Source organism: Cyclopterus lumpus, chromosome 23 (genome assembly GCF_009769545.1).
Source record: "Cyclopterus lumpus isolate fCycLum1 chromosome 23, fCycLum1.pri, whole genome shotgun sequence".
Taxonomy (NCBI): Eukaryota; Metazoa; Chordata; class Actinopteri; order Perciformes; family Cyclopteridae; genus Cyclopterus; species Cyclopterus lumpus.
This window is the reverse complement of record NC_046988.1, coordinates 13,384,107-13,407,104: the sequence shown is the minus strand read 5'-3', so window position 1 is coordinate 13,407,104 and position 22,998 is coordinate 13,384,107. Positions and strand designations below refer to the sequence as shown.

Sequence of the window (22,998 nt, the reverse complement as noted above, 5' to 3'; positions counted from 1 at the left end):
GACCCACATGCGTTCAGTCCTGCGCCGTTGGAGTTCAGAAATTTTTGGGGGCAAAAAACAAGAATGAAATGAAAATATTTCAAAATATTTCTGGTGCACTTTGACTCGTGGATCCATGTCGTCTCCGAGAGGCGGTTTCATTTGTGCCCTCGGTCCTTGATGAGATGCTGGATCTTCCAGCTCTGACCAGTGCACTGCTGAACAACGAGCATGTAATGGCCGTCATCACCCGTCACCATTTCCAGGCATCTCTTGGTTCCTCTGTTCTGGATGGCTCCATCCTGGCAGCAACAATAATAATTTTAAAAAAAAGTATTTCTCTCAAACAGACCAACCTCTTTGGTGTAGATTTCCATTTCAAACTCTGGTACTGACCTGTTTAAAATCCCACAGCATGTGGAATTTCTTCTGCTTGGCTATTTTGCACTTGTAGAGTCCCGGGTAGGCGGCGGTGCCCGGGTCCACCAGGCAGCGGTTGCTGTTGTACTTGTGAGACTTGATTCCACCAACGTAGAGTTGTCCGTCGGTGCGATAGTAACAGTGCTGCACCGAAGAACGGTGATTAACACGCAAAAGAAATAACCAAACAACAGTCTGTGTGTGCGTGCAGCGACTCTCTGGACATACCTGAGGAGAGAAGTAGTGGCACCCATATGTAATGGGGGTGTTCCCAGGCATTGGGCCTTGGTCAACGCAGATATCTGGCTTCAGGCTATTGGTCAGCTGCCAACAGAAGCAGATGGAAGAGAAAGCGACACTTTAAAAGTATGAAGTCATCTAGCCGTGCAACTTCAGAATGAGACATACTTGTTCTGAAAGAGTTGAGATCGTTATTTTGGATCTCATTGGGTGATCTCAACTCTTAAGCCGACTGCCAGCAGGCACATTTAAAGAATGAGGAACTTTAAATGAGCCGTCACATTTTCCCAACACTGATGCTGCGTTCACACCAAAAGCGTTGCGAGTAGATTCCATGAAAGTCAATGCACAGACGAATGGATGCGAATAAAGAGGATTTTCAACCAGTTATCTAGTGTGTGTGTGTGTGTGTGACCAATTATGTCAATCAACATTTGAAAATGCATTAAAAGTCAATACCTATACTTTTCCCACTGAAATTTAATTGGTTTTATTCAAACACAAACTACCACTTTTTCTCCCCTTCACAGGTGTGCTGACAAAACGGGTCACAGGTATAGTTTCCTTTTTAAAAATGGCCCAATATTTTAATAGAAAACTATAGTGCTTTTTGTGCGGACTATTTTCAGCTGCGAATTGTTACACATTTGGTGCTCTGGATGGTGTGTGTGTGTGTATATGTATACACACACACACAGTGTATATATGTATGTAGTGCTGGTTGGTTTGTGGATTTGTTAACAATAATAAATATTATTTCACAAGACCCATCTTAATTTTGGACAGTCATCAAAGACGGTTAAGAGATACAAAAACAATATTTAAATTGGTTTTTTTTAAATGTTACTTCAAAATACACCCCCACAAAAGAAAATCTAAACTAAATCGTAGTCATAATAATAATAATCTATAAAGATGTGTAACTGCTGACTAGAGTTGCCCATTGCTTTGCGTTATAAAGCCAAAAAGGTTGGGAACCATATACCGATTAGTCAACAATCAATTAAATAGTGAACAATTAAAAAACTAAAGCTGGCCTACGCAGCGACATCGTTTCTACTCACCGCTCCATAGCCCAGCAGGTCATGCAGAGGGTCCAGCGAGGGGTAAATGTTATCCAGATACCACTTGAAGGGCTTGCAATTCAGCCTCTCTCTCAGCTTCTTCCTCTCCGACACATCCCCGATGTCTATCCCGTGTTTCTGTAAAAAAAAAGAGACACAAAAAATGAGTTTGTTGAAGGAAGAGAAACGCCAACGTTTGTCCTCCGCAAATCGTCTCGCCTCACCTCCAGGGGAACGTTCCATGCAATGTTGACGTTGTATTTATATTCATCCAGCCAGACCTCCGCCACCCTCAGCGCGTTACGCCTCACCATCTCGCTCAAGTCTCGGAGGTAAGGCTTCGTGGCCCGCTCGATGTGGGCGACTTTGGAGCAAGGTATGACCTCGATGCTTCCTCCACACAGCCACACCTGCCAACAAAGAAAAAACAAAGAAAGAAAAAAAAAAAGGGTAAAATATCTAAAATACCATTTTTCAGACTCTAATTGCAGCGTTTAAAGTGACTTTGAAAACACCTTGTAGATCTCACCCGGATGCCGAGCTCCACGTTCTCGCCGCCGTATATTTTCATTCCCCCGTCGAGGCTTCCGATCTCCCCAAAGAACTTCCGATCAGCGACGAGGATCCCCATGATGGAGGGGCTCCTGAGGACAGAAGGAGACACGGGGAAGGAGCCGAGGTGCCACTTCATGCATCGCCAATGCACTTTTAGATACGACGGTAATAAAGTGCGCTTAAAGGGGGTGTGGTGTATTCGCAGCTGCCTTAGGAGCTCGCTCCCAAGATACCATCTCACTAAAAAGAATGCCCTTTGACCTCTAGGAGGCAGAGTCCAGACAGGTATGGGTTAGAGGTTTGTCTCCAAATATTCTTCGCTTTCTGAGAAGATTGGCTTATAAGATACAGTTCCACATAGTTGCCTTTTGACCTGTTGGAGAGGGGTCTGTCCCTGTGCCCGAAGGGCACCTGTTAAGAGGCCTTTGTGTGACCTCGTCTGTTACTTCTTAATCTTGATATATGGTACACATTCCTGTGTCTGAAAAGTAAGTGTTTAGATTGGGGGTTCCGGAGTCACGTTAGGTATCTGTGCACGACGAAGTGCCTATATAAACTGAGCTGCCGGGACTCTCAAGTCAGAACTTCCATCTGGCCGAGAAGCTTCTCCGAGTGATCTAGACGCTCGTCCTGACCTGTGATTCCTCTCTGTAATAAACTCTATTATAACGGAAAAGAACAGTGTCCGCGGAGATTCCTTCATCCTCATTCTTCAACATCACAGCCGTTTAAAAGATACGACAAACTTGGCGTCACGAACTCGGACGTGCTGTGACCTCCGACAACGACAGACGGTGAGCATTTCCCACTTGATTAAAATGCTGGTTCATTTATCAAGCCGTATGTGTTGATTGTATGGTCACACCGTAGAAAAGAACCTATTTTCTTGTTAAATGGAAAGGTATTGTTGAAGTGATGTTTGAATTGAAGCTCCGTGCTAAATTTGATTTTATTTGCGTAAAAATACGCAAAAAGGGGGAGTATTATAGAGATAAGAAGTAAAGAAAGGAAGTATGAGAAATACAAGGAATAGTGTAGAATAGCTTTATTGTAACGATAAGGTGAGCTAAATAGTATCGTGCAAGATTAATGGAGATTGGGCCCTCAACTCCTTAACGGTAAGACACATGCAAATTAGCCACTGCGTAATGGTTGGCTTGGCATAGTCAGGAATTAAGTTAGAAAGACAAAATTGGGGTAAACCTGGATCCAGGTAATTTGAATAAATAAGTGTAAAACAGTAATAAGGGACAGAGGAAAAAGAGAGAGAGATAAGAGTAAAGGAAAGGATCATATGACTGAGCCGCAGAATCTGGATAAATAAACATGGGCCGTAAAACCTGGAACAACACCGTATGGTCAGTTTAATAACTGGAGATTGTAGAATAAAAGGTCGATTGACTGTTCCCACTCTGACATTTGTTGACGAACAGTGTCTGATGCAGCCTCTCATCGACTAATCACATCTCAGAGGTAGCAGAAATTTTATGAGAATAAGAAAGGAATTAAAGGGAGCGGCAAAAAGCATGCTATATGTGGCATAAATGAGTTGTCTTTGTTCTGTCTGTGTGTGCGCTGTGTGTGTGTGTGTGTGTGTGAAGTGCTGTGTGTGTGCGTGAGAAACTGCAGAGGAAGGTAATACTAATGAGTGGGGGTTGTGAGAACGAAGGCGTTGGTAACTTGTAAGGACATATATTTTGTTTAATGTATTAAATATATATAATGAGCTTCTGGTGAGAAGACTTAAGATAATAAATGAGTTATTAAATATGCAAATGAGCTTCCTTAGAGAGAGGACGTAACATAAAATAAGTTACTAAATACACAATGAGCTTCCTTGGAGAGAGGACGTAGGATAACAAATAAGTTACTAAATACACAATGAGCTTCTAAAGAAGACTAATATAATATGAGCCCTGTTTTCTTTCTTTTATAAAGGGACGTAATGATGAAACTATGAGTCTCCAATTGGAGAAGTAAGACCCCTCCCCCCAACTGTCTCTGTTCATGTGAAGCTGCGTGTGTGTCGGGCTGCGGCTGCGTGTGTGAAAGTGACTCCTCAAAAGGGGGGGAGATTTTTAGTGGGACGTGTGACACGAAATTCTTTTGTCGCTTGAACTATTTGTTTTATTTGGTTTTCATTCAATTCTACAAAGTTTAGGTAGGGGTTTAATTTGGGAATTAAGTTTATGATGCTGTTAAAAAACCTAATGGGTTCATAAGAGGCTGAATAATTGCCTGTTTCTTTTCCCTTATTGATGGGACACATTTGAATCTGCTTTCATTTGTAAACTTATAAGAATATTGATTGGGTTACATACATAAAGACTACATGCTGTAGTTAGTTTATCCACTTGTTCTTTTAACTAACTACAGCATGTAGTCTTTATGTATGCTTGGCAACTGAAAGACCAGTTAATGCATTTAATTCATTAATGGCATATGATTGTTTGGTCTAAACTCTGCTGACAATTGCGGATGTCAGTTTTGTTGTTTGTGCGTGTTGGAGAATCAATATTGTGACTGTGTCACGATTTGAGCTGGATATTGGATGAGAATTAGGCGATGGTCCGACAGTGATTAGGATCACATTTGGTGACAGTCAGTCACTTGTGGGAGTGCGTGATTTTTTGGTCGAATTTTGTAAACGGGCTCTTGATCTGTTCGGCGTTGACAAATCAATTCCATTTTTGGCTAGGGTGAATTTGTGGGTTTAAATACATGAAGGACTAAATGAATTGATTAATTTGTTGTTTCATTGATTAATTTGTTGATTGATGAATTGGTTAATCAAATAAATAAATAAAATAAAGAATAATAAAAAACAAGGGAGAAATAATCTGAATAGCTTTAAGTAGTTAAAATCGTACTTCTTAATGTACAAATAACGGAACATAAGGAAGCCGTTATAATGGGGAAAAAGGACACTAAAAACCCAAAAGTAATTACTCCTGTTGATGTAGTACAGAAGAATAATCCTTTAATCAGAGGCATCGCAAACATTGCAAAAATATCGGAAAAATGGCATAAACGTTGGCCTGAAATTGACCAACCATGGCCAGTGGAGGGGACTCTTAACCCAGACGTAATAAAAATAATGCAGGTACTTGTATCCACATACAAGGCAAAGCAAAAGAAGGGAAAGAATGGGGAAAAACGCAAAGAAAAGAGGCAAGTGGAGCTTGGCATTCTCCAGTTGTTTGAAAATGAGGGACAGAAACTGATCAAAGCTGCTAATGACAAGAGAATTAAAGACGTAGAAGAAATGGGACAGAATGCAGAACAAACAGAAAAGCTGTTGGCAGACACCAATTCATTCTACTCACACATGAACCCTGTGAAAAGACCGCCACCTTATGAAGTAGAGACGAAGTCTAAGAAAATCTATCCTCAGCTCCCAATGATTCGTCAGGAGGGTAGCTATAAGATCAGAGACAAGGAGGACAAAATAATAGAAACAGGACTAGCAGACACAACTATAATGATGTATCCAGATTCCAAAAGTAGGAAGAAAGCAAGTTTGGGAATTAGGATACAAAGGGCGGAGTCTAGAGACAATAGTGACCAAAGTGATCTAGAAGGTGCCATGGGAGGATATGACCCTGAGGTCAGGCGGATGCTGGCTAGAGCAGAAAAGAGAGGAGGTGATACCACTAAGGACAGTGAGGATGAAGACAGCAATGAAGAGGGCACACGGAGGGAATTAAGAGAGGTCGAAGAAGGAATAGACCGATGCCTCTGTGACTTGAGTAAATCTAGTTTCCCAGAAACACAAAGTTCACTGGAGAACCAGTTAGAGGAGTTGCTGATACGGAAGGAGGGGCTACAGAAAGAAGGCCTCATATCATCGGGCATGAAAAATAGATTGCGCTCTAGAACACAATCGACACCCAAGAGCATGTTTCCAGTGGTTATTCGAGGACAGAGTTTGGAGTATAAGCCTTGGCAGAGTACAGACATGTCAAACATACTTGAAAAGTTACCTACTCTTCAGGATGGAGCACATCCTTGGATTTCAAAGTTAGAAGAGATTATGGTGGGAGAACAACCGGCCATTGGAGATATTAAGAGACTCTTGGCTAATCTCATTGGAGTTCATGCTATGGGAGAAATTCTACAGAAAGCTGGACTTAATCGATATGTGGGAACTGCTGTGAATGATGCAGAACTGTTTGCTGCAAGTAGAGGTCGAGTGTGCAGAGCACTTAAAGATACATTTCCAACAAATGTACACCCTGACAATATTTTTATTGAACCACTGGGACAGGAAGAAAACCCGAGAGCCTATGTGTCGAGAGTTCATCAAGTGTGGAGAAATGTTACAGGAAATGACCCAGAGTTGAATCAAATGGAGCAGTCAATTTTGCGAGGCAGAGTACAGAAGGGGTTGCCCCTACCAGTGAGGAGTAAACTGGCAGAGGTGGTTGGTCTTGGAAGCATGGCAAAGGGGGTGTATACAGATTACATAGCCCACCAGGTGGAGCTGTATAGGAAAAAGGAGCATGATCAGAAGGAACAGGATCAAGAGATCCTCAGGAAACTTAATCAAATACAACTAGTGGATAGTAAAAAGATGGAGAAGAAGCAGGCGCTGGTTATACAGGATCAGGCTCCGCTAAATCAACTATTATCACAACTACAGCCGAACCAGGTTCAGTACCAATCGGTCCAACCATCACCGGTGGTACCGGCCATCGCTTACCCACAGCCATCTTTTGATCAAGCACAGTCCTGGAGAGGAAGAGATCAAAGAAATTTCGGAAGAGGGGGAAGGTTTAATTCAGATTTTCAACAGCATCCAGACGAATGTTCTAATGATTCAGGAGGAGCATGGGTTAGCTCACGTTGCAAGAGAGGAAGTTAAGAGAAAGATTACAAAGGAATATGATTTTGGGCACCATGTTTGCTGAAACAGATTGATTATGTAAGGCAGCAGAAAGGTCGAGAAGGATAAGGACAGATGAGAGAGAGGCTGCTCTAGCAGTGTGAAGCTGCTCAGAGACAGCAAGGAGGGCAGTCTTGAATCTAGACTGATGAGGGTCAAGAAAGTTGGTACTGTGGAGATAGGAGGAGACTTGGTTAAAGATAGCTCGCTCTAGAGTTTTGGAAAGGAAGGTGAGAAGAGAGACAGGTTTGTAGCTGTTGACTTCAGATGGGTCGAGAGTGGGTTTGAGAGGTGTTCGTTTTACAATCCACATGTTGGTAGTAACAGTCCTCCTAAGTGGGAAAATAGTCGTGGGGAAGATTTGTTGTTGATAAAACCTGGAGATGGCATTGTGTCTCGTAAACACAGGAAGTATATTTTGTTTAATGATGTGAAGTGGTTGAAAACTAGAGGGGATTGTTCACTGGTCCTACGTAATGCGACATGGGAAGACCAAGGGGAATATACGTGTACTTATTTAGAACCAGAGTTTGAATTTGGTCCATATCAAAATTATTGGATCAAAGGTCATATAACTCGTAGAGTGACACTCATGATAAAAGATTTGAGTCCTATTGGAGTTTTCACAGTTACTGAAGGGGTTCAGGAACAATATACCACAGTAACTACTCCAAGGGTGAACAGTACACATACGAAGTCTGGTACTTTAGTGCCAGAAAGAACTGAGAATGTTCATACAACAACTCAGACGATTACTCCAGCTATGACTTTGAAGGGAATGAAGGCCTCAACAGTGACGACATCTTTGGCTTCTATGACGTTTGGAAATGTAACACAGACATCCAACGTGACATCTTCGACAGTTAAGGATGTGATTAATGTAACCCAGAAGCTAATGTTCAAAATAGAGCCTAGTGTGAACAGTAATAATGAGATTGTTGAAGTTAGAGAACAGATGATAGAAGAGAATTATGTAGATTCATCTGTAACAGCTCAGAGGACTATTTCAAACGTAGATAATAACTTTTCTGACTCTGATCAGACACCAGAATACATGACTGGTCAATATCATGCATTACAAAAGAGAGAAACCAAATGGAGGGCGTTCGGGTTTGATCCGTCAGTGTTACAGATTGCAGACCCTTGGGCAAGTAAGAACTTATGGTTCCAGCAATTAACTCATTCCGTAAGATCGGTTGTAAAATCGAATGGTCCATGTCTAGTAAAAATCCTAACGCCAAACTCATGGCCTTCAATTTTAGAGACTACACCAGAACCACTAACCGCTATTTGTCAAAGTTATGCACTATCATGGCTGTTGTATCAGCAGCAGTCAGCAAGAGATGCAATAATGGCTTTGTCAATACATCTGTTTAGGCCGAGATTTACTTGTTCTTGGTTGGAGGGATTATCATATGTAAATTTACTCGATCAACATGAAAATATCAGAACGGCGGTCCCGGAAATAATGGAAGTGTCATCAGTTCGAGCTGATAGCTGTTTTTGTTTGAATACCACTTATGATGGGCCGGGAATGTTTATGGGGATATCGGATTGTGATAAATATATGATGGACTTGGGTAAACGTGAACATTGGTCTGGTAATGATTCTTATGAAGTAACTTTTGATGTACCAGACAACAAAAAGGGTAAAACGTTAAGGGTGAAGGATCAACGTTTGCCTGGGAATGTGACTATAGGGAATTTCAAGGATATTTGGTGGGTTTGTGATGATAAGGCATACATATTTCTACCATATGGGTGGACAGGATGCTGTTATATGGCAACATTGAAACTTCCATATGAGGTCCTTACTATCCAGAAGGGAAAAAGGCCAGATGGGGTCCAATCTTATGACGCTCCAAGAAGTAGGAAGAAACGGGAGATGGCACAATTTAACAATTTGGAATCATACCATTGGAGAGTGAGTATAGCAGAGAAGTGGGGAATAGGATTATTTCCATGGTATGGGGTGACATTCTTGGCAGATCACATCGATAACATTACCTACACCTTACAGGGTTTTGCGAACGAAACCATAAGAGGGTTTGAATATTTGTCAAACACTCAGAGAAGTCACAGACTGACACTGCTAAAACATGACATGGCTCTTGACTATATTTTGGCCAAACAAGGTGGCCTTTGTGTGACTTTGAACTTAACAGGGGAGGCTTGCTACACTTTGATTCCTGATAATTCTGATAATATGACTAGTGTCGTAGATGCATTGAAGCTTATAAGAGATGCATTTGGCCCGTCGGAAAACGCTGGATGGTCTGCGAATGCTTGGTTGCAGGATAAATTAGGGCCATTAGGAGCAGTATTAATACAGGTTGTGGCAGTACTCGTTCTGTCATTGTGTGTGATGTTTTGTTTTTGTATGCTATTGTTGACCTTTGCAAAGGCTATGATAATGAGATGGGTTGGAGTTGTGATGCCAGGCGATCAAACTCAGATGCCATTATTACATGGTGATGATACGGACGTTGATGAAGACGAAAGGATAAGGGTCGAAATGGTGGAGGAATATCCATTTTGAATGTCTGATGTTATTTTAATCTTAACATACCTCTGTTATTACTTGGTTAGTCTGTGGTTTTGATTTTGTTTCACTCTTTCGAGACTCTGTGTGGTCTCGAAGGGGGGGGGATGAATGGACAATGTGATTTATAATTTCACATATACTGATAGAAGTGTTAGTCTATATTTTGATGTTTTGATTTGTATCTGTTCTGTATGCAAAAGATACTGGTTTTCTTTTCTTTCATTCTAGAACATATTGGGGCAAGACCACTGTGCAGGTGGTGAATTATTATGGGACTCCGATGCGTTGAATGGATTCAAGACACATCAAACATGAACAATAAGAATGATCTGAAGGACTCTGAACAAGGACTGATGACACAACATCCAGATTCAAGACGTCATCGATGCTACAACTGGGAGTCAAGGCTGCTGAGAAACTGCAGTGTTATACATTCTTATGTCTTATCCTACACGTTACATTAGTAGTATTAAAAATGAATTTTCTTTTTATGTGCAAATTGTTTGGGAAATGATGTGTTTTTGTTGGGTAAATATAGATGGGACCTCGGATGTTTTCTTTGCTCGATGTTCAGGGACAGTGGGTCTAGGCAGGGAAAGGTCCACTTGGAAGGTACGATGGGTTGACCAGCCTGACTTTGGACATTATTTTGTTTTGATTTGCTGAGAGTTCCATATGTATTTGCTTAAGTAATTTCCTTACACAATTTGCTAAAATTCCGCATTTCAGTGGTATGGAGTACTATGTAAGGTTGCCTTGGCAGAGGAGCCGTGAGAGAATTTTCCTGTACACATTGTTTCAAGAAAGATAGCTGCCTAACAGGTTTTTCACTCTCACTTTTTATACTCCATACAATTGGTTTATTGTGGTTGCTATTTTTGTCATAATTATACACAGATATGTTTTCTTCTTTTGTTTGTTAGTCGAGACGTTGTTTAAGTCTCGAAGGGGGGAGATATGTGGTGTATTCGCAGCTGCCTTAGGAGCTCGCTCCCAAGATACCATCTCACTAAAAAGAATGCCCTTTGACCTCTAGGAGGCAGAGTCCAGACAGGTATGGGTTAGAGGTTTGTCTCCAAATATTCTTCGCTTTCTGAGAAGATTGGCTTATAAGATACAGTTCCACATAGTTGCCTTTTGACCTGTTGGAGAGGGGTCTGTCCCTGTGCCCGAAGGGCACCTGTTAAGAGGCCTTTGTGTGACCTCGTCTGTTACTTCTTAATCTTGATATATGGTACACATTCCTGTGTCTGAAAAGTAAGTGTTTAGATTGGGGGTTCCGGAGTCACGTTAGGTATCTGTGCACGACGAAGTGCCTATATAAACTGAGCTGCCGGGACTCTCAAGTCAGAACTTCCATCTGGCCGAGAAGCTTCTCCGAGTGATCTAGACGCTCGTCCTGACCTGTGATTCCTCTCTGTAATAAACTCTATTATAACGGAAAAGAACAGTGTCCGCGGAGATTCCTTCATCCTCATTCTTCAACATCACAGCCGTTTAAAAGATACGACAGGGGCAAAGACTTCGAGATATGCGATGCGATATCTTCTTCTGGAGGTCTTGAGTCCAAGCAGATAAACAGTAAAATAGGTTGCTTACTGTACATGCTTCACCTTCAGAATAAGAGCTGTTTTTAACCCCCCCCCCCCCCCCCCCCCCAAAAAAATAGGTGTAATCGCGTTATTAAAAAAGGCGAAGCAATTAGTGTCAAAGAGATTCAATGAGTGAGGCTTATGCTTAAAATTGCAAAAAGGTTATGTTTATTAAATGAGATGCAGTCACCGTGAAGAATAGCAAACCACGCCGTAGCTTTTAGAGTTGGCTTCGCAGGCTGTTCTATAAAAACAATCTGTTTGACCGTTGACACTGAACACATTGTTCTGCGTTGTCAACACACATCACACAAAATGGAAATATATACACAGTATATGGAAATATGCATGTAAAACATAATTGTTGTAGATGCATGTTTCTCATGCACATCTCTTCTCAAAATGTGTGTCCCAGATTGTTTTTGAATAACCCACAGGTTTCAAATATATATATTTTGGGATTTCCTTTGTGTGAACAAAAAAAAAGAGAGTTTAATTCAATGTTTTGTTTTTTTTTACCTCAAACTGGAATTAATCCCCTAAATGAGTTTAGATACGATTAAAAGGGATTATTTAAATGTTTTTATTACGCTAGTTTGCTTTCTTGCAGAGCCTCAGTCAACAGCCGGCTGCCCGTTTGCTTAACTTAGCAAGACAAACATTATATAGTTCCCATTAAAAAAGGAACAGATGCGAGTGGTGATGATCCAACTCAGGGGAGTCATATTTACCCAAAATGACAAACTATTCCTTTTCAAGTGTGCAGCGATTTGGGAGAACAATTCTTACTTTCCAGGCTGTGAGTCGTCCTTTAAAGCGTACCACTCGGGCCTGAAGGACTCGTACATGCACCACAGAGCCCAGTCGAAGGCATCTGCCGCGGGCATGTAGGGAATCAGGGTCAGGTCATCGAAGTTGACTTTGTCAAACACCGGTGTCAATATCACGGTGCGGTCCTCTTTAATCCGAGCCAACAGCGGCTCCGCCCTGGACACACAGAGACAGTCGTGTTGAAAAGAGCACAGCAAATAAAAACAGAGCCCCGAGGACTCAGACCACTTAAAGAACTAACCATTGCACGTGGACTTCTACGTGAGCATCCAAGATGGCCACGACGTCCCCCACAGCGGCCCTCCATCCCGACAGTCTGGCCTGGGTGAGGCCGAGCTGCTCGGAGTGCCTGACTTTCTTCACCAGGCCTGGACGCTCCTCGTGGATGAAGTCAATGTATTCATCCAGTTTCTCCCTTAAATCTTCTGCAGAAAGCAAAGTAATAAAAGTATGTATGTATATATATATATATATATATATATATATACACACACACATACATATACATACACGTATTTAAAAAAAAAAAAAAAGTTTAAATACCCCCTTTGAGTACATGATGTGGCAGGTGGACGTACCATTGCTGCTGTGGTCGTCCACCAGTATGATTTCCTTCATTAGCCGGGCGGGTGTTTTGTCGATGATGCTGCGGATCGCCCTTTTGATGATAGAGAGAGCTTCGTCCAGGTAAATCAACACGATGCTGATGGAAGGCAGATCCTCTGGGTACTTTTTGTCAGCACACCTGTGAAGGGGAGAAAAAGTGGTAGTTTGTGTTTGAATAAAACCAATTAAATTTCAGTGGGAAAAGTATAGGTATTGACTTTTAATGCATTTTCAAATGTTGATTGACATAATTGGTCACACACACACTAGATAACTGGTTGAAAATCCTCTTTATTCGCATCCATTCGTCTGTGCATTGACTTTCATGGAATCTACTCGCAACGCTTTGTGTGAACGCAGCATCAGTGTTGGGAAAATGTGACGGCTCATTTAAAGTTCCTCATTCTTTAAATGTGCCTGCTGGCAGTCGGCTTAAGAGTTGAGATCACCCAATGAGATCCAAAATAACGATCTCAACTCTTTCAGAACAAGTATGTCTGTGTGTGTGCGTGTGCATATATATATATATATATATATATATATATATGACCATATAGAACTTTTATTGCATTTACTCATGGCCACATTCATTCAGCCTAGAAATGTTAAGTGTACTTTTGTTTATTATATATATTTATTACATTAAAATAAATAAAATAGCTTTTATTTAATTTGTTTTTTTTTATACTAAAGTTGGATTTTTATTTTTTTAAGAGCAATTTAACTCTGGGCCATTGAGAAAAGTTGTTTAAAAGTATCACAAAGCTGGACAGGTGTGGTCTGTTACAGGAAGCTGGCATCACCTGAGCGGCCGGGTGTCGGGGATCTCTCTGTTCAGGGGCAGCCTGTCACTCAGGAAGGCGTTGTAGCCGTAACTCTGAAACAGCGTCTCGGCCTCCTTCTGCTCCTCCTCCGACAGCTCGTCGCCCCATTTGCTGAACAGAACCGAGTTCGGGTACAGCTTCCTCACCATCTTCTTCGCCTCGGCGTTGTTCGGTTTCACCGGTTCTTTCTTCCCCAGTTTATTCATCAGGTCGACTGGATAAAAGAGAACAGCGGAGTATTTGTTTTATTATTATTCAGTTTACTCTGCACAGTAACGACATGGCAACAGGGGCCCCTCCCTGAAACATAAATAAAACGATGAGTTATAGAAGTATTTGCACTGGTGTGGTTTAACATGTGTAACCCAATTACCTGTTAAACAACTTCATTTAACTTTTTGTTAATCCATTTCAACCTAGTGTCAGGCTGAAATTGACCCAAGAATTGATTTCCTGATTATTAAATCAATAAATCGATTACAAGAAATTACATTTGCAGCTATTTTGATATTTGCAAGTTATACTTTACTTAAAAAAAGAAAACAAAAAATGTAACAGTGATTTAATCCAGACGTCTACGTCTTCAGACTTTTAAACTCAAGTTGTAAACACATAAAAGAAGCAGCAGGACAGACTCACGCAGCCGGTTGATGTCGGTCTCCATCTTGTCCATCTTCGTGAGCATTCCCTTTGCCCTGATGGAGTCATTGTGGTGGGCCTTCCGGAGTCTCTCCGAATGGGTCTGAACCTCCCGCTTGATGGAGCCGAGGTACAACAGAGCAGCAGCCACGGCAAAGGCGAGAAGTGATCCTTTGACCCAGCCAGATCTCATCCTGGTGCTTCTCTGCATGGAAAGGGATTTGTTTCACCTGGCATTAAAAAAAAAAAGGTAACTGGACCTGTACTTTGTTTGGCATCATTTCACACCCATTCACACACACACACTGGTGGGCGGAGCCAAGGTGCCACCTGCACATCAGCAGTAATAACATTCACACACAGCTACGGGAGCAATTTTACAACAATAGATTAACACAGTGGTTCCCAAACTTTTTCTGTCAAGACCCCCTTTGATGATATAGGAACATTGGACGACACCACCCCCCGCAACCCGACCCCCAAATTGTTCTTGGTTTTTAATGAATTGCATTATAATGCATGAACTGTATAAAATATTTTTATTTATTTCTAAAATAAGTACATATCACTTCACAGTTTACTGTCAGGGCATGACAGTTTTCCAATTGTTTTTGGAACAACTCAAGGTGCTTGTTAATATGTTCGGGGTGGTGGGTTTTCAGGTGTCTTTTTAATTTAGTGGGCTTCACGCTCTCTGCCGCCAGTATTTTAAGACACAAAACCCACTGGGGTCTCTCATCCTGACCGACAATAGTGAAGCCCAGAGACAGATATGCCTCGCTATATTTCCTTGTCTTTACCTTAGTTTGAGGCGTTGTCGAGGTGGTCGCGTCGCCTGTTGCGGCTGTAACAGAAGTTCCATCGGATTTGCGCTTTAGACCAGTCACAAATCTGTCCATCTTTGTACATACTTCCTTCTCTTATCTTTATCTTTCTCTGTCGCTCCGTATCTTTGTCGCTCTGTGTCGCTGTGTGTCTCTCGCTCGCTCTCGCTGGTTTTGCCACAGTCGGTCTGTGACATGAGCCGCTCTGGTGGCGTGGTTGGAACACAGTGCATGTCACGTCGGTTATTTTATATTGTTTTACCGGTGTATGTGTGCGTCTGTGTGTGTGTGGGTTGGTGATGAAGCCGCGACCCCCCCTGTAGTACCACCGCGCCCCCCCTAGGGGTCGCGACCCCCACTTTGGGAACCACTGGACTAACACAACATTTGATGCCTGCGTTTTACATTTTATTTATTTGTAAGTGTCTTGTTTTAAATTAGAATGTCCCGTCTTAAATGTTTTTACCTGTTACTGCTGTACTGACTGAGTTGCCAACTTAATTTCGTTGTATGTTTTCTTTTTTAATTTTTTTTTTTAACAATGACAATAAACATCCTTATCTTACCTGATTGAGGGATGGCTCAACCATCTCTAGCTCACCACTGAGCCACAGTCGCCCACAAAAAAAATTAACACATTTAAAAAAAAAGAAAAGAAAGAGTTGTTCCCTGTCTTTAATTAAGGAGCTCTCTCTCTCTCTCTCTCTCTCTCCCTAACCTTCTACACACAGACAATCCCACTCTTAAACTACTCAAATAAAGGTCAAGCACCTTGAACCGCCGGAGCCGTGTTGTCTGATCTCTTGAAGTTCCCTGCAGATGTGTTGAACGTGTAGCGTTCACTCGGCCTCTTCATTGCATTACACCAGGTGCACATAATCATCTGCTGTTACCTGGGGAGGGCAGCAGACCAGCAGCACCCTGCAGCTAGCAGACTAATCAGGTGCGTCTCAGCCACCTTGCTCCTCCCCTCCGCTGACACCAGGGCCCTATTTCTCTTACGTGGTTCAACTAAGCAGATCAAATGTCTATATTATCCAGCTTAAATTAACCCGATGATTGAAATCAGGCTATCTCGGTTTTTCTGATCCGCGCTCAAACAATCTCGTTAATTGGAACCAGAGGTCAGTACTCAAGAGAGGGGGCGTGGCTTATCTCTGTGGAAACAGTTATAACTTCCGCCATCCGCCATGGAAGAAATAACCACTATTTCTGCTTTATACTTGTTGTGGAAATCCCACAAACGTCGGAACATCAAACGCCCTGGTGTCTGGGTTCATAACATTAATATATATATACCTAGAAATAAACATTTATTTTTATTTAAACAATATACATTTAGCATACATGCAAACAATCAAGATCTGCAAATACAAACATATTGATGAACATTAGTGCTTTTCTTACCAGTATACCCATCACAGACCACTGTGATGCCACAAAGAGGATCTCGGCCTTGCTGTGTTTTTATAGGCTATTTTATAAATGTGTACAATCAAACAGTCAGTTATTTCAAGCCCGTACATAGTGTACCTTATACCTTCATGATAAGATTTGCTTCAGTGTCAACGGAAGGAAGAAAAAAACGTTATGTAAACAGTTTAATCTTGATGGGAAAGTCACGGCTGCATCTCCGGCCCGGATCACACCCACCACGCTGTACCTCAAAAAGCGCAACAGACACGCTGTCACACAGACCGACGAAGTCTCGATGAAGAAGTCCACACTTATAAACACATCACAATAAAGATTTAATCATATCGTGGCGAGATTTAAAAAGGAAACTTCCTGGAAGAAAAAAACCCTCCGAGATGACCGTGAGGAGACTGTCGGGGTAAGTTGCATGATGGTGCACAATTAATTGCGTAATAATTTACAGCTGTTTTGATCCAAGATCGTCTCCTTTTTTTTTTTTATTCTCAGAGAAATGTCTTATCCCTGCGTAAAGGAGCATATGCCGCACGCCCCTCCAATGGCCCTGCACGGCTTCTCCGTGGACAAGAGCGCAGCACACCACAAGGACGCGCTCCGCCTCGGACTGCCCTTCCACATAGACGCCGCATACCTGGACCACGCGCACGGCCACCGGTCACCTTACAGACGGTTATCATATTTCCCCTTTCCCGTCCCGCTGGGTGTGTGTGATTACTCCTTCGAGCCGGCATTCATCCGGAAAAGGAACGAACGGGAGCGACATCGCGTGCGCTGCGTAAACGAAGGTTACGCGCGGCTCAGAGAGCACCTCCCGCAGGAGCTGGAGGACAAACGGCTCAGCAAAGTGGAGACACTGAGGGCGGCGGTCGATTACATCCAGCGGCTGCAGAGCCTGTTGGATTTAAACAACGCGTCCGCGTTGGAGACGCCGCTCGGAGACGCGCGTCACCGCGCGCCGCTTCTGGAGAGGACAGACTTGCAGTAGTGATGGAGAATCCACACCTCAACGACAGTGTGGGAATATAGTTTACTAGCTCTGAGTCTCTCGCTCTCTGTGATATGCAGTGCATTAATGCACTTGTTAAGAAAGTAAAACATGTCTAATTTACCGAATTTCCCAATGTCTGATTTTATTCCAAAGCATAAACATCGTTTGTTTGCATGCAGGAGGTATATGGGACAAACACCCAAAAGAGAAAGCAACATCACAATGAATGATATTATTGTGTTGCATATAATACTTTATGTCGATGTAATGGTGGTGAGGGTTATGTTGGTTTCTTATTACTGGGTTTAAAGTAGGTGAATAGTACACACATATATATATCATGACTATTTTGTGGGACATTTGATGAGTTGAGCACCTCTTTTTATAGTTTAAAAAGATGAATGTGTACTGTAGGTCCATCCACTTTCTTTCTGAACACATTTTTTCATTTTTATTTTTTATTTTACGTTTTATTTTTGGACCAAGTGGACATTAATTACAGTAATACAGGCACCCGAAGCACAGAAATGACGGCTCAAAACACACGTTTCTGTTCAGAAGAGTTACCTGCAGCTTCAAATACCACCTTACCATGCATGCGCTATAAATATCAGGGTTCTCAGGAAGTGATCTCCCACCAATAGCTGAAGGAATGCACTTATCAGGGAGACCTATTAGTGTGTTTATACTTCCAACCTCCGCGGACCTGCACGGAAACAGCTCACAATTTCAGTATTTTCAGAAATACCCAAACCACAAATGGGCGTGAGGGAGTGAACACCCGACTGTACATGTGAAAAGAGGCTTGGAGAGACCAGCAGAATGCAGCTCAAGTGTACTGTGCTGGTAGAATGGCATTGACAGCCACGAAGGCGTGACATACCCATAACAATATGTGAATAAGACCCGATAATTAGCCAAGTGCTGGTACCCTGGGCTTTATGGTTCAGTGGCACTCTGAAGCCCGAGGAACATGAAGCTACTTAAATGAAAGCCTCGGCCCATAATGGATGTTTTCTCCCCTGACAGGCTGATTCCAATCAGTTTGCATCACTGATTTAATGCAGGCCTTTTTATACTTTACTGGAAAGGTTGTTGCTAATGCATGCATGTGATTTAAAACAGTCAGCAGCATCTCCTCCACTCAGACAGGCAAAGTGTTACAACAACCGCAGACAGATTAGATTTCTATATTAACCCGATTGTGTCTTCTGTGTTTAAGGCTGCAGGTTTGTGCGCTGCAGGAGGGGAAATACGTGCAAACCTGCACGGTGACTTAAATAGATAAAGTAGAATAGATGGACGTATCAGTGCAGGACCTCCGGGAAGGGTTGAATGCGACATGTCGAGACAGAGAGCCCACATTCAGAGACGGAAACCGAACGACAGGACACACAGAGGTGCAAGGGTTGTCTCGTGTACACTGAAGACAATATATTAATACAGTTCAGCCTAAAATCACTGTAAAAGTTTTTTGTTTTTCAGTTTTGCAACTCAGGATTGCCAATAGATACAATACAACTGTGGCATGTTGATTTAAGTTGTGCATATTGCTGGTTACATTGAATTTGTTGGGAAAAATCCCAAAGTATTTGTTTGTAATTTAGAATCCCCAATTTCCAATACTCGAATGGGCAAAAAATAGGAAAAGTAGTTTTGAAAAATATTAATTCAAATTTGAAAATGTAAATGCAATATAAATAATGCAACCTCATTTTCCATTTCTGCTTTTCTTTAATAAAGTCAGTTATCCAACACATAAAAGCAAATGATGCATCCTTTACTGTACTTTATTTATTAAATACATATTTACAAGTAGTTAAACGTTAGCAACTGTGTGACATGAAGTGATGTCTTCTAAATGTGTGTGTACACACACACACGTGTGCTGGAAATCAAGGAGCCTGCAGTTCATCGAGCTTTTCCACCAGTGCGTCTTTTTCCAATTCTAAGCTGGAAATCCGCCGATTCTTGTCACTCACCTCCTGTCAAAGGAATACAATTATGAATCAATCAAGAATTCAGAAAAAAAAAAACGAGTACCAGAAAGGTTTAAAAAATGTGTTGATAGTAAATTAATTGACATTTCTTTTCCCTACCTGGGTCAGTACTGTGTTGTGCCACCGGAGGTCACTGTCTTCCACCGCGTCACGCGGAGAAGGGTTGTTGCCACCCGTGACATTGGGCTCACTCATCACAGAACCCAGCGCTCCATTAACCCGCTGGATCCGATGCCTGAGGAGGCAAGACCGGGCCTGCAGAGATTCAGACAGGCGGGTGTGGGGGGGGGGGGGGGGAGACACCATAAGTGACAGCTCAGTAAAGTCTGTGAGGCCCTGAACCCATCCCCCTTGCCTCGTACCTCTGCTGCACCTCCATGGAAGGAGCCGACCCCGGTTCTGGCATCGGTGTTGTCCTGCCTGGCTCCGTTCCCCTGCAGCCGCTGGAGGTACCAGAGACGGGCCTTCTCCAGGATCTCCAGGCCGGAGCACAGAGCGTCCTTCTCCCTCTCGAGGTCCTTCAGCCGCTTCACCTGAGGTCGAGAAGAAAACCCGCTCAAACCGGTTCAATGTGGGTTTTACCTCGTGCCTTGTAACCTAAAAGTGAAATTGTCCTTCATCATCCAGGAACAGGTTTTTTTTTTCTTCTCAAAATGAACGAATGTCGGAGCGTCCGAGTGAAACGCTGACCGTGTGATCACATTCAGCCTGCGACCTTTGCTGCGTGTCACCTCTCTTTCGTTGCCCGCTCACGTTTCCACTTGTCAGCTTGTCCAGTAAAGCAAACAAATACTTCCAAAAAAAAATATTCCCGTCAGTCAGCCGGTCAGGTATGCATGTGTATTTTGACGGCACCAGGGGGCTGAATAACAAGCTCGCCCATTTTAATCTAAAAATCCCCGGCCAGTTGTTCCTGAAGCGGCGTGATGGGCACAGCGATGCCTCTTGTCTTCCAGAGGCTATGTTTGCAGAGCAGCAGGAGGCCTCTAGTCCTATTGTAAGCACTCAACTGTATTACATGCACTTTAAATGGGATCACACTGAACAAATAGTGCTACAACAAGCAGGGAATCGTAATATATATATATGTTGGCTGGTGGTCCGCCTCTGGATGAGGACAGGACGTCACTTAGATGGATTAGAAGGACATTTTGAAACTCGTTTTAAGATACTCGTTTTAAGATATGCAAAATAGTTCCCTTTTATTTAATATAAGAGCTTATTTTACAGCTGTGCGTCTGCCATAATACTCTCAAATCTGTGACAACTCCTCTTATAATAATAGATAGTACAGTTAATGGAAAACTGGTTATATTGAGGCTTTAACAGGAAGCTGTGAAGGGCAGACCTGACATGTGGGAATGTGTCACTGGGATGACTGCAGCCATGCAGCCTTCACAACATTGGACATGGAGCAAAAGACAGGAAAAATTGACTCCAGAGATTCTAGTATGAAGTATAAAAAAGCTAATTCCTATTATGTTTATATGAATAATACAGTTCCTGGTTACAGCAATTCTACACCCGATATATATTCTAATTTGATTGCATTGTGGACAAAAAAACCCCAGAATAAATGAATAATACATATAATTTCTTCACAAGAAATGTATTCATAGCAGTGTGGCGAAAGCTTGGGAACAGCATTCAGACCGAAAGATACAGAAAATGCAGTTAAACACTCCGACTGGATCAACCCCTTCCATATAATACAAATAATACCAATACATTTAATTAATATATGTACTCTCAGAGGGATTCCAACACACACACACACACACACACACACACACACACACACACATGTAAACTCAAGGTATTGATATTTCACAGCAGGTTTGTGAATCCAAGAATTGCTTTAAATGCTGACATTTAACATAACTCATCAGAATATGTCTAAATACACCACTTTATTAGGCACACTGGCACAATCTAATGCAATCCAATCCAATCTGACACTATTACAGAGGCGTATAATTACACTATATATATGTATTATCGAGGTCAGGTCGTTGGTCGTGGTTGTGTTCTGCTGGACTGATAAGAATCACTCAGGACAAAGACACCATGAGATGCAGCTGATTAGAAATCAATCACACACACACACACACACACACACACACACACACACATAAGTTCCCTCCTCACCCATAGGTAGAAGCGAAGTGCGTCCAGGCTGCAGAGGCCGGTCCTGAGCGGGATGATAACCACAGTGTAGGATCCAGAGCCGGGGGGGTGACAGGCCATGGAGAGGAGGTCAGTCACTGGACAGCTACTCCTGCCCCATGCAGCTGGCTGAACAACAAACAACAAAACACAGCTCGCCCACCGGCCGACTCACTGTAATGCACCAGAGAGAGAGAGGGTGTGTGTGTGTGTGTGTGTGTGTGTGTGAGAGAGAGAGAGAGAGAGAGTGTAGGCAGGGGTGGAGAATAAAACCAGCACAACACACAGGCACAGGCAGCATGGTTCCCCCTTGGGGCGAATGAAACAAAATTCCACATGTCACTGCCATGACCGGTTCATCGACATACAGCCTCACACAGAGTGGGAGAGAGTGTGGGAAGAAGGTGAACGTGATCTGTGGGTGGCAGATGTTGAGAGCAGGATACAGGTGTGGTGGCGATCAGGCATTTGACCACCAGCACAAGAAAAAACAACGGCCTCCGTTCCACAAGCATGCGTCTGCTCCGGGGGCAGAATACACAAGGAATCATGTCAGAAAAATCATGAACGAGAAAGAGAGAGAGAGAGAGAGAAAGAGAGAGAGAGAGAGAGAAAGAGAGAGAGAGAGAGAGAGTGTGTGATTATTTCCTGCTCCGTTTAAGGTGAGCAGCTCTGTCCCAACACGTTGCCTGGAATGTGACATAATGGGGATGACATTATGCCAACAGAGAAGCAGTGAAGACAAACACGCCATGTGCCGCTCTGAGAGCTGGGGTGGAGGGTGGAGGGATGGAGGGTGGAGGGGTGGAGGGTGGAGGGATGGAGGGATGGAGGGGTGGAGGGTGGAGGGATGGAGGGTGGAGGGTGGGAATGGAGGGTGGAGGGATGGGAATGGAGGGTGGAGGAATGGATGGTGGAGGGTGGAAGGATGGAGGGTGGAGGGATGGGAATGGAGGGTGGAGGGATGGGAATGGAGGGTGGAAGGAGGGAGGGTGGAGGGTGGAAGGATGGAGGGTGGAGGGATGGGAATGGAAGGTGGAGGGTGGAAGGATGGAGGGTGGAAGGATGGAGGGTGGAGGGATGGGAATGGAGGGTGGAGGGTGGAAGGATGGAGGGTGGAGGGATGGGAATGGAGGGTGGAAGGATGGAGGGTGGAGGGATGGGAATGGAGGGTGGAGGGTGGAGGGATGGGAATGGAGGGTGGAGGGATGGAGGGTGGAGGGTGGAGGGATGGGAATGGAGGGTGGAGGGTGGAAGGATGGAGGGTGGAGGGATGGGAATGGAGGGTGGCGGGTGGAAGGATGGAGGGTGGAGGGATGGGAATGGAGGGTGGAGGGATGGAGGGTGGAGGGATGGGAATGGAGGGTGGAGGGTGGAAGGATGGAGGGTGGAGGGATGGGAATGGA

The 22,998-nt window shown here is 43.2% G+C and overlaps 3 protein-coding genes across 4 annotated transcripts; 1 reads left to right on the top strand and 2 right to left on the bottom strand.

Moving 5' to 3' along the window:
• Position 1: 1 nt before the first annotated feature.
• On the bottom strand, positions 2 to 15,851 carry LOC117726420 (probable polypeptide N-acetylgalactosaminyltransferase 8). Of its 2 annotated transcripts, XM_034526702.1 has the most exons (13): positions 15,776 to 15,810; positions 15,571 to 15,607; positions 14,181 to 14,410; positions 13,521 to 13,755; positions 12,690 to 12,856; positions 12,353 to 12,536; positions 12,070 to 12,267; positions 2,233 to 2,347; positions 1,928 to 2,113; positions 1,704 to 1,841; positions 628 to 723; positions 376 to 543; positions 2 to 281 (listed from the first exon to the last, which is right to left on the bottom strand). In XM_034526702.1, exons 3-13 carry the CDS (start codon positions 14,389 to 14,391, stop codon positions 138 to 140), a joined length of 1,842 nt encoding a protein of 613 aa, XP_034382593.1. In that variant the 5' UTR covers positions 14,392 to 14,410; positions 15,571 to 15,607; positions 15,776 to 15,810; the 3' UTR covers positions 2 to 137. The 2 variants fall into 2 exon arrangements, with proteins under 2 accessions (XP_034382593.1, XP_034382592.1); XM_034526701.1 differs by lacking the exon at positions 15,571 to 15,607 and having other exon boundaries at positions 15,776 to 15,851.
• A 964-nt stretch (positions 15,852 to 16,815) lies between these two features.
• Positions 16,816 to 17,423, top strand: LOC117726523 (achaete-scute homolog 4). Its single transcript, XM_034526843.1, has 2 exons — positions 16,816 to 16,838; positions 16,928 to 17,423. Exons 1-2 carry the CDS (start codon positions 16,816 to 16,818, stop codon positions 17,421 to 17,423), a joined length of 519 nt encoding a protein of 172 aa, XP_034382734.1.
• Positions 17,424 to 19,306: 1,883 nt separating this feature from the next.
• sapcd1 (suppressor APC domain containing 1) lies at positions 19,307 to 22,057 on the bottom strand. Its single transcript, XM_034526573.1, has 4 exons — positions 21,575 to 22,057; positions 19,789 to 19,959; positions 19,526 to 19,681; positions 19,307 to 19,411 (listed from the first exon to the last, which is right to left on the bottom strand). The coding sequence occupies exons 1-4, from the start codon at positions 21,671 to 21,673 to the stop codon at positions 19,322 to 19,324; spliced, it is 516 nt and encodes a 171-aa protein (XP_034382464.1). The 5' UTR covers positions 21,674 to 22,057; the 3' UTR covers positions 19,307 to 19,321.
• Between the last annotated feature and the right edge of the window lie 941 nt (positions 22,058 to 22,998).

Excerpts from the sequence above, each read along its gene's own strand:
- LOC117726420 (XM_034526701.1), bottom strand. The coding sequence starts at position 14,391 with ATGCAGAGAAGCACCAGGATGAGATCTGGCTGGGTCAAAGGATCACTT. Across the intron at positions 12,857-13,520 it reads CCCGACACCCGGCCGCTCAG|GTGTGCTGACAAAAAGTACC; the intron begins GTGATGCCAGCT and ends TCCCCTTCACAG. Across the intron at positions 724-1,703 it reads ACCTGCTGGGCTATGGAGCG|CTGACCAATAGCCTGAAGCC; the intron begins GTGAGTAGAAAC and ends TTCTGTTGGCAG.
- LOC117726523 (XM_034526843.1), top strand. The coding sequence starts at position 16,816 with ATGACCGTGAGGAGACTGTCGGG. Across the intron at positions 16,839-16,927 it reads ACCGTGAGGAGACTGTCGGG|AGAAATGTCTTATCCCTGCG; the intron begins GTAAGTTGCATG and ends TTTTATTCTCAG.
- sapcd1 (XM_034526573.1), bottom strand. The coding sequence starts at position 21,673 with ATGGCCTGTCACCCCCCCGGCTCTGGATCCTACACTGTGGTTATCATC. Across the intron at positions 19,682-19,788 it reads TCCATGGAGGTGCAGCAGAG|GCCCGGTCTTGCCTCCTCAG; the intron begins GTACGAGGCAAG and ends GAATCTCTGCAG. Across the intron at positions 19,412-19,525 it reads ACAACACAGTACTGACCCAG|GAGGTGAGTGACAAGAATCG; the intron begins GTAGGGAAAAGA and ends TTCCTTTGACAG.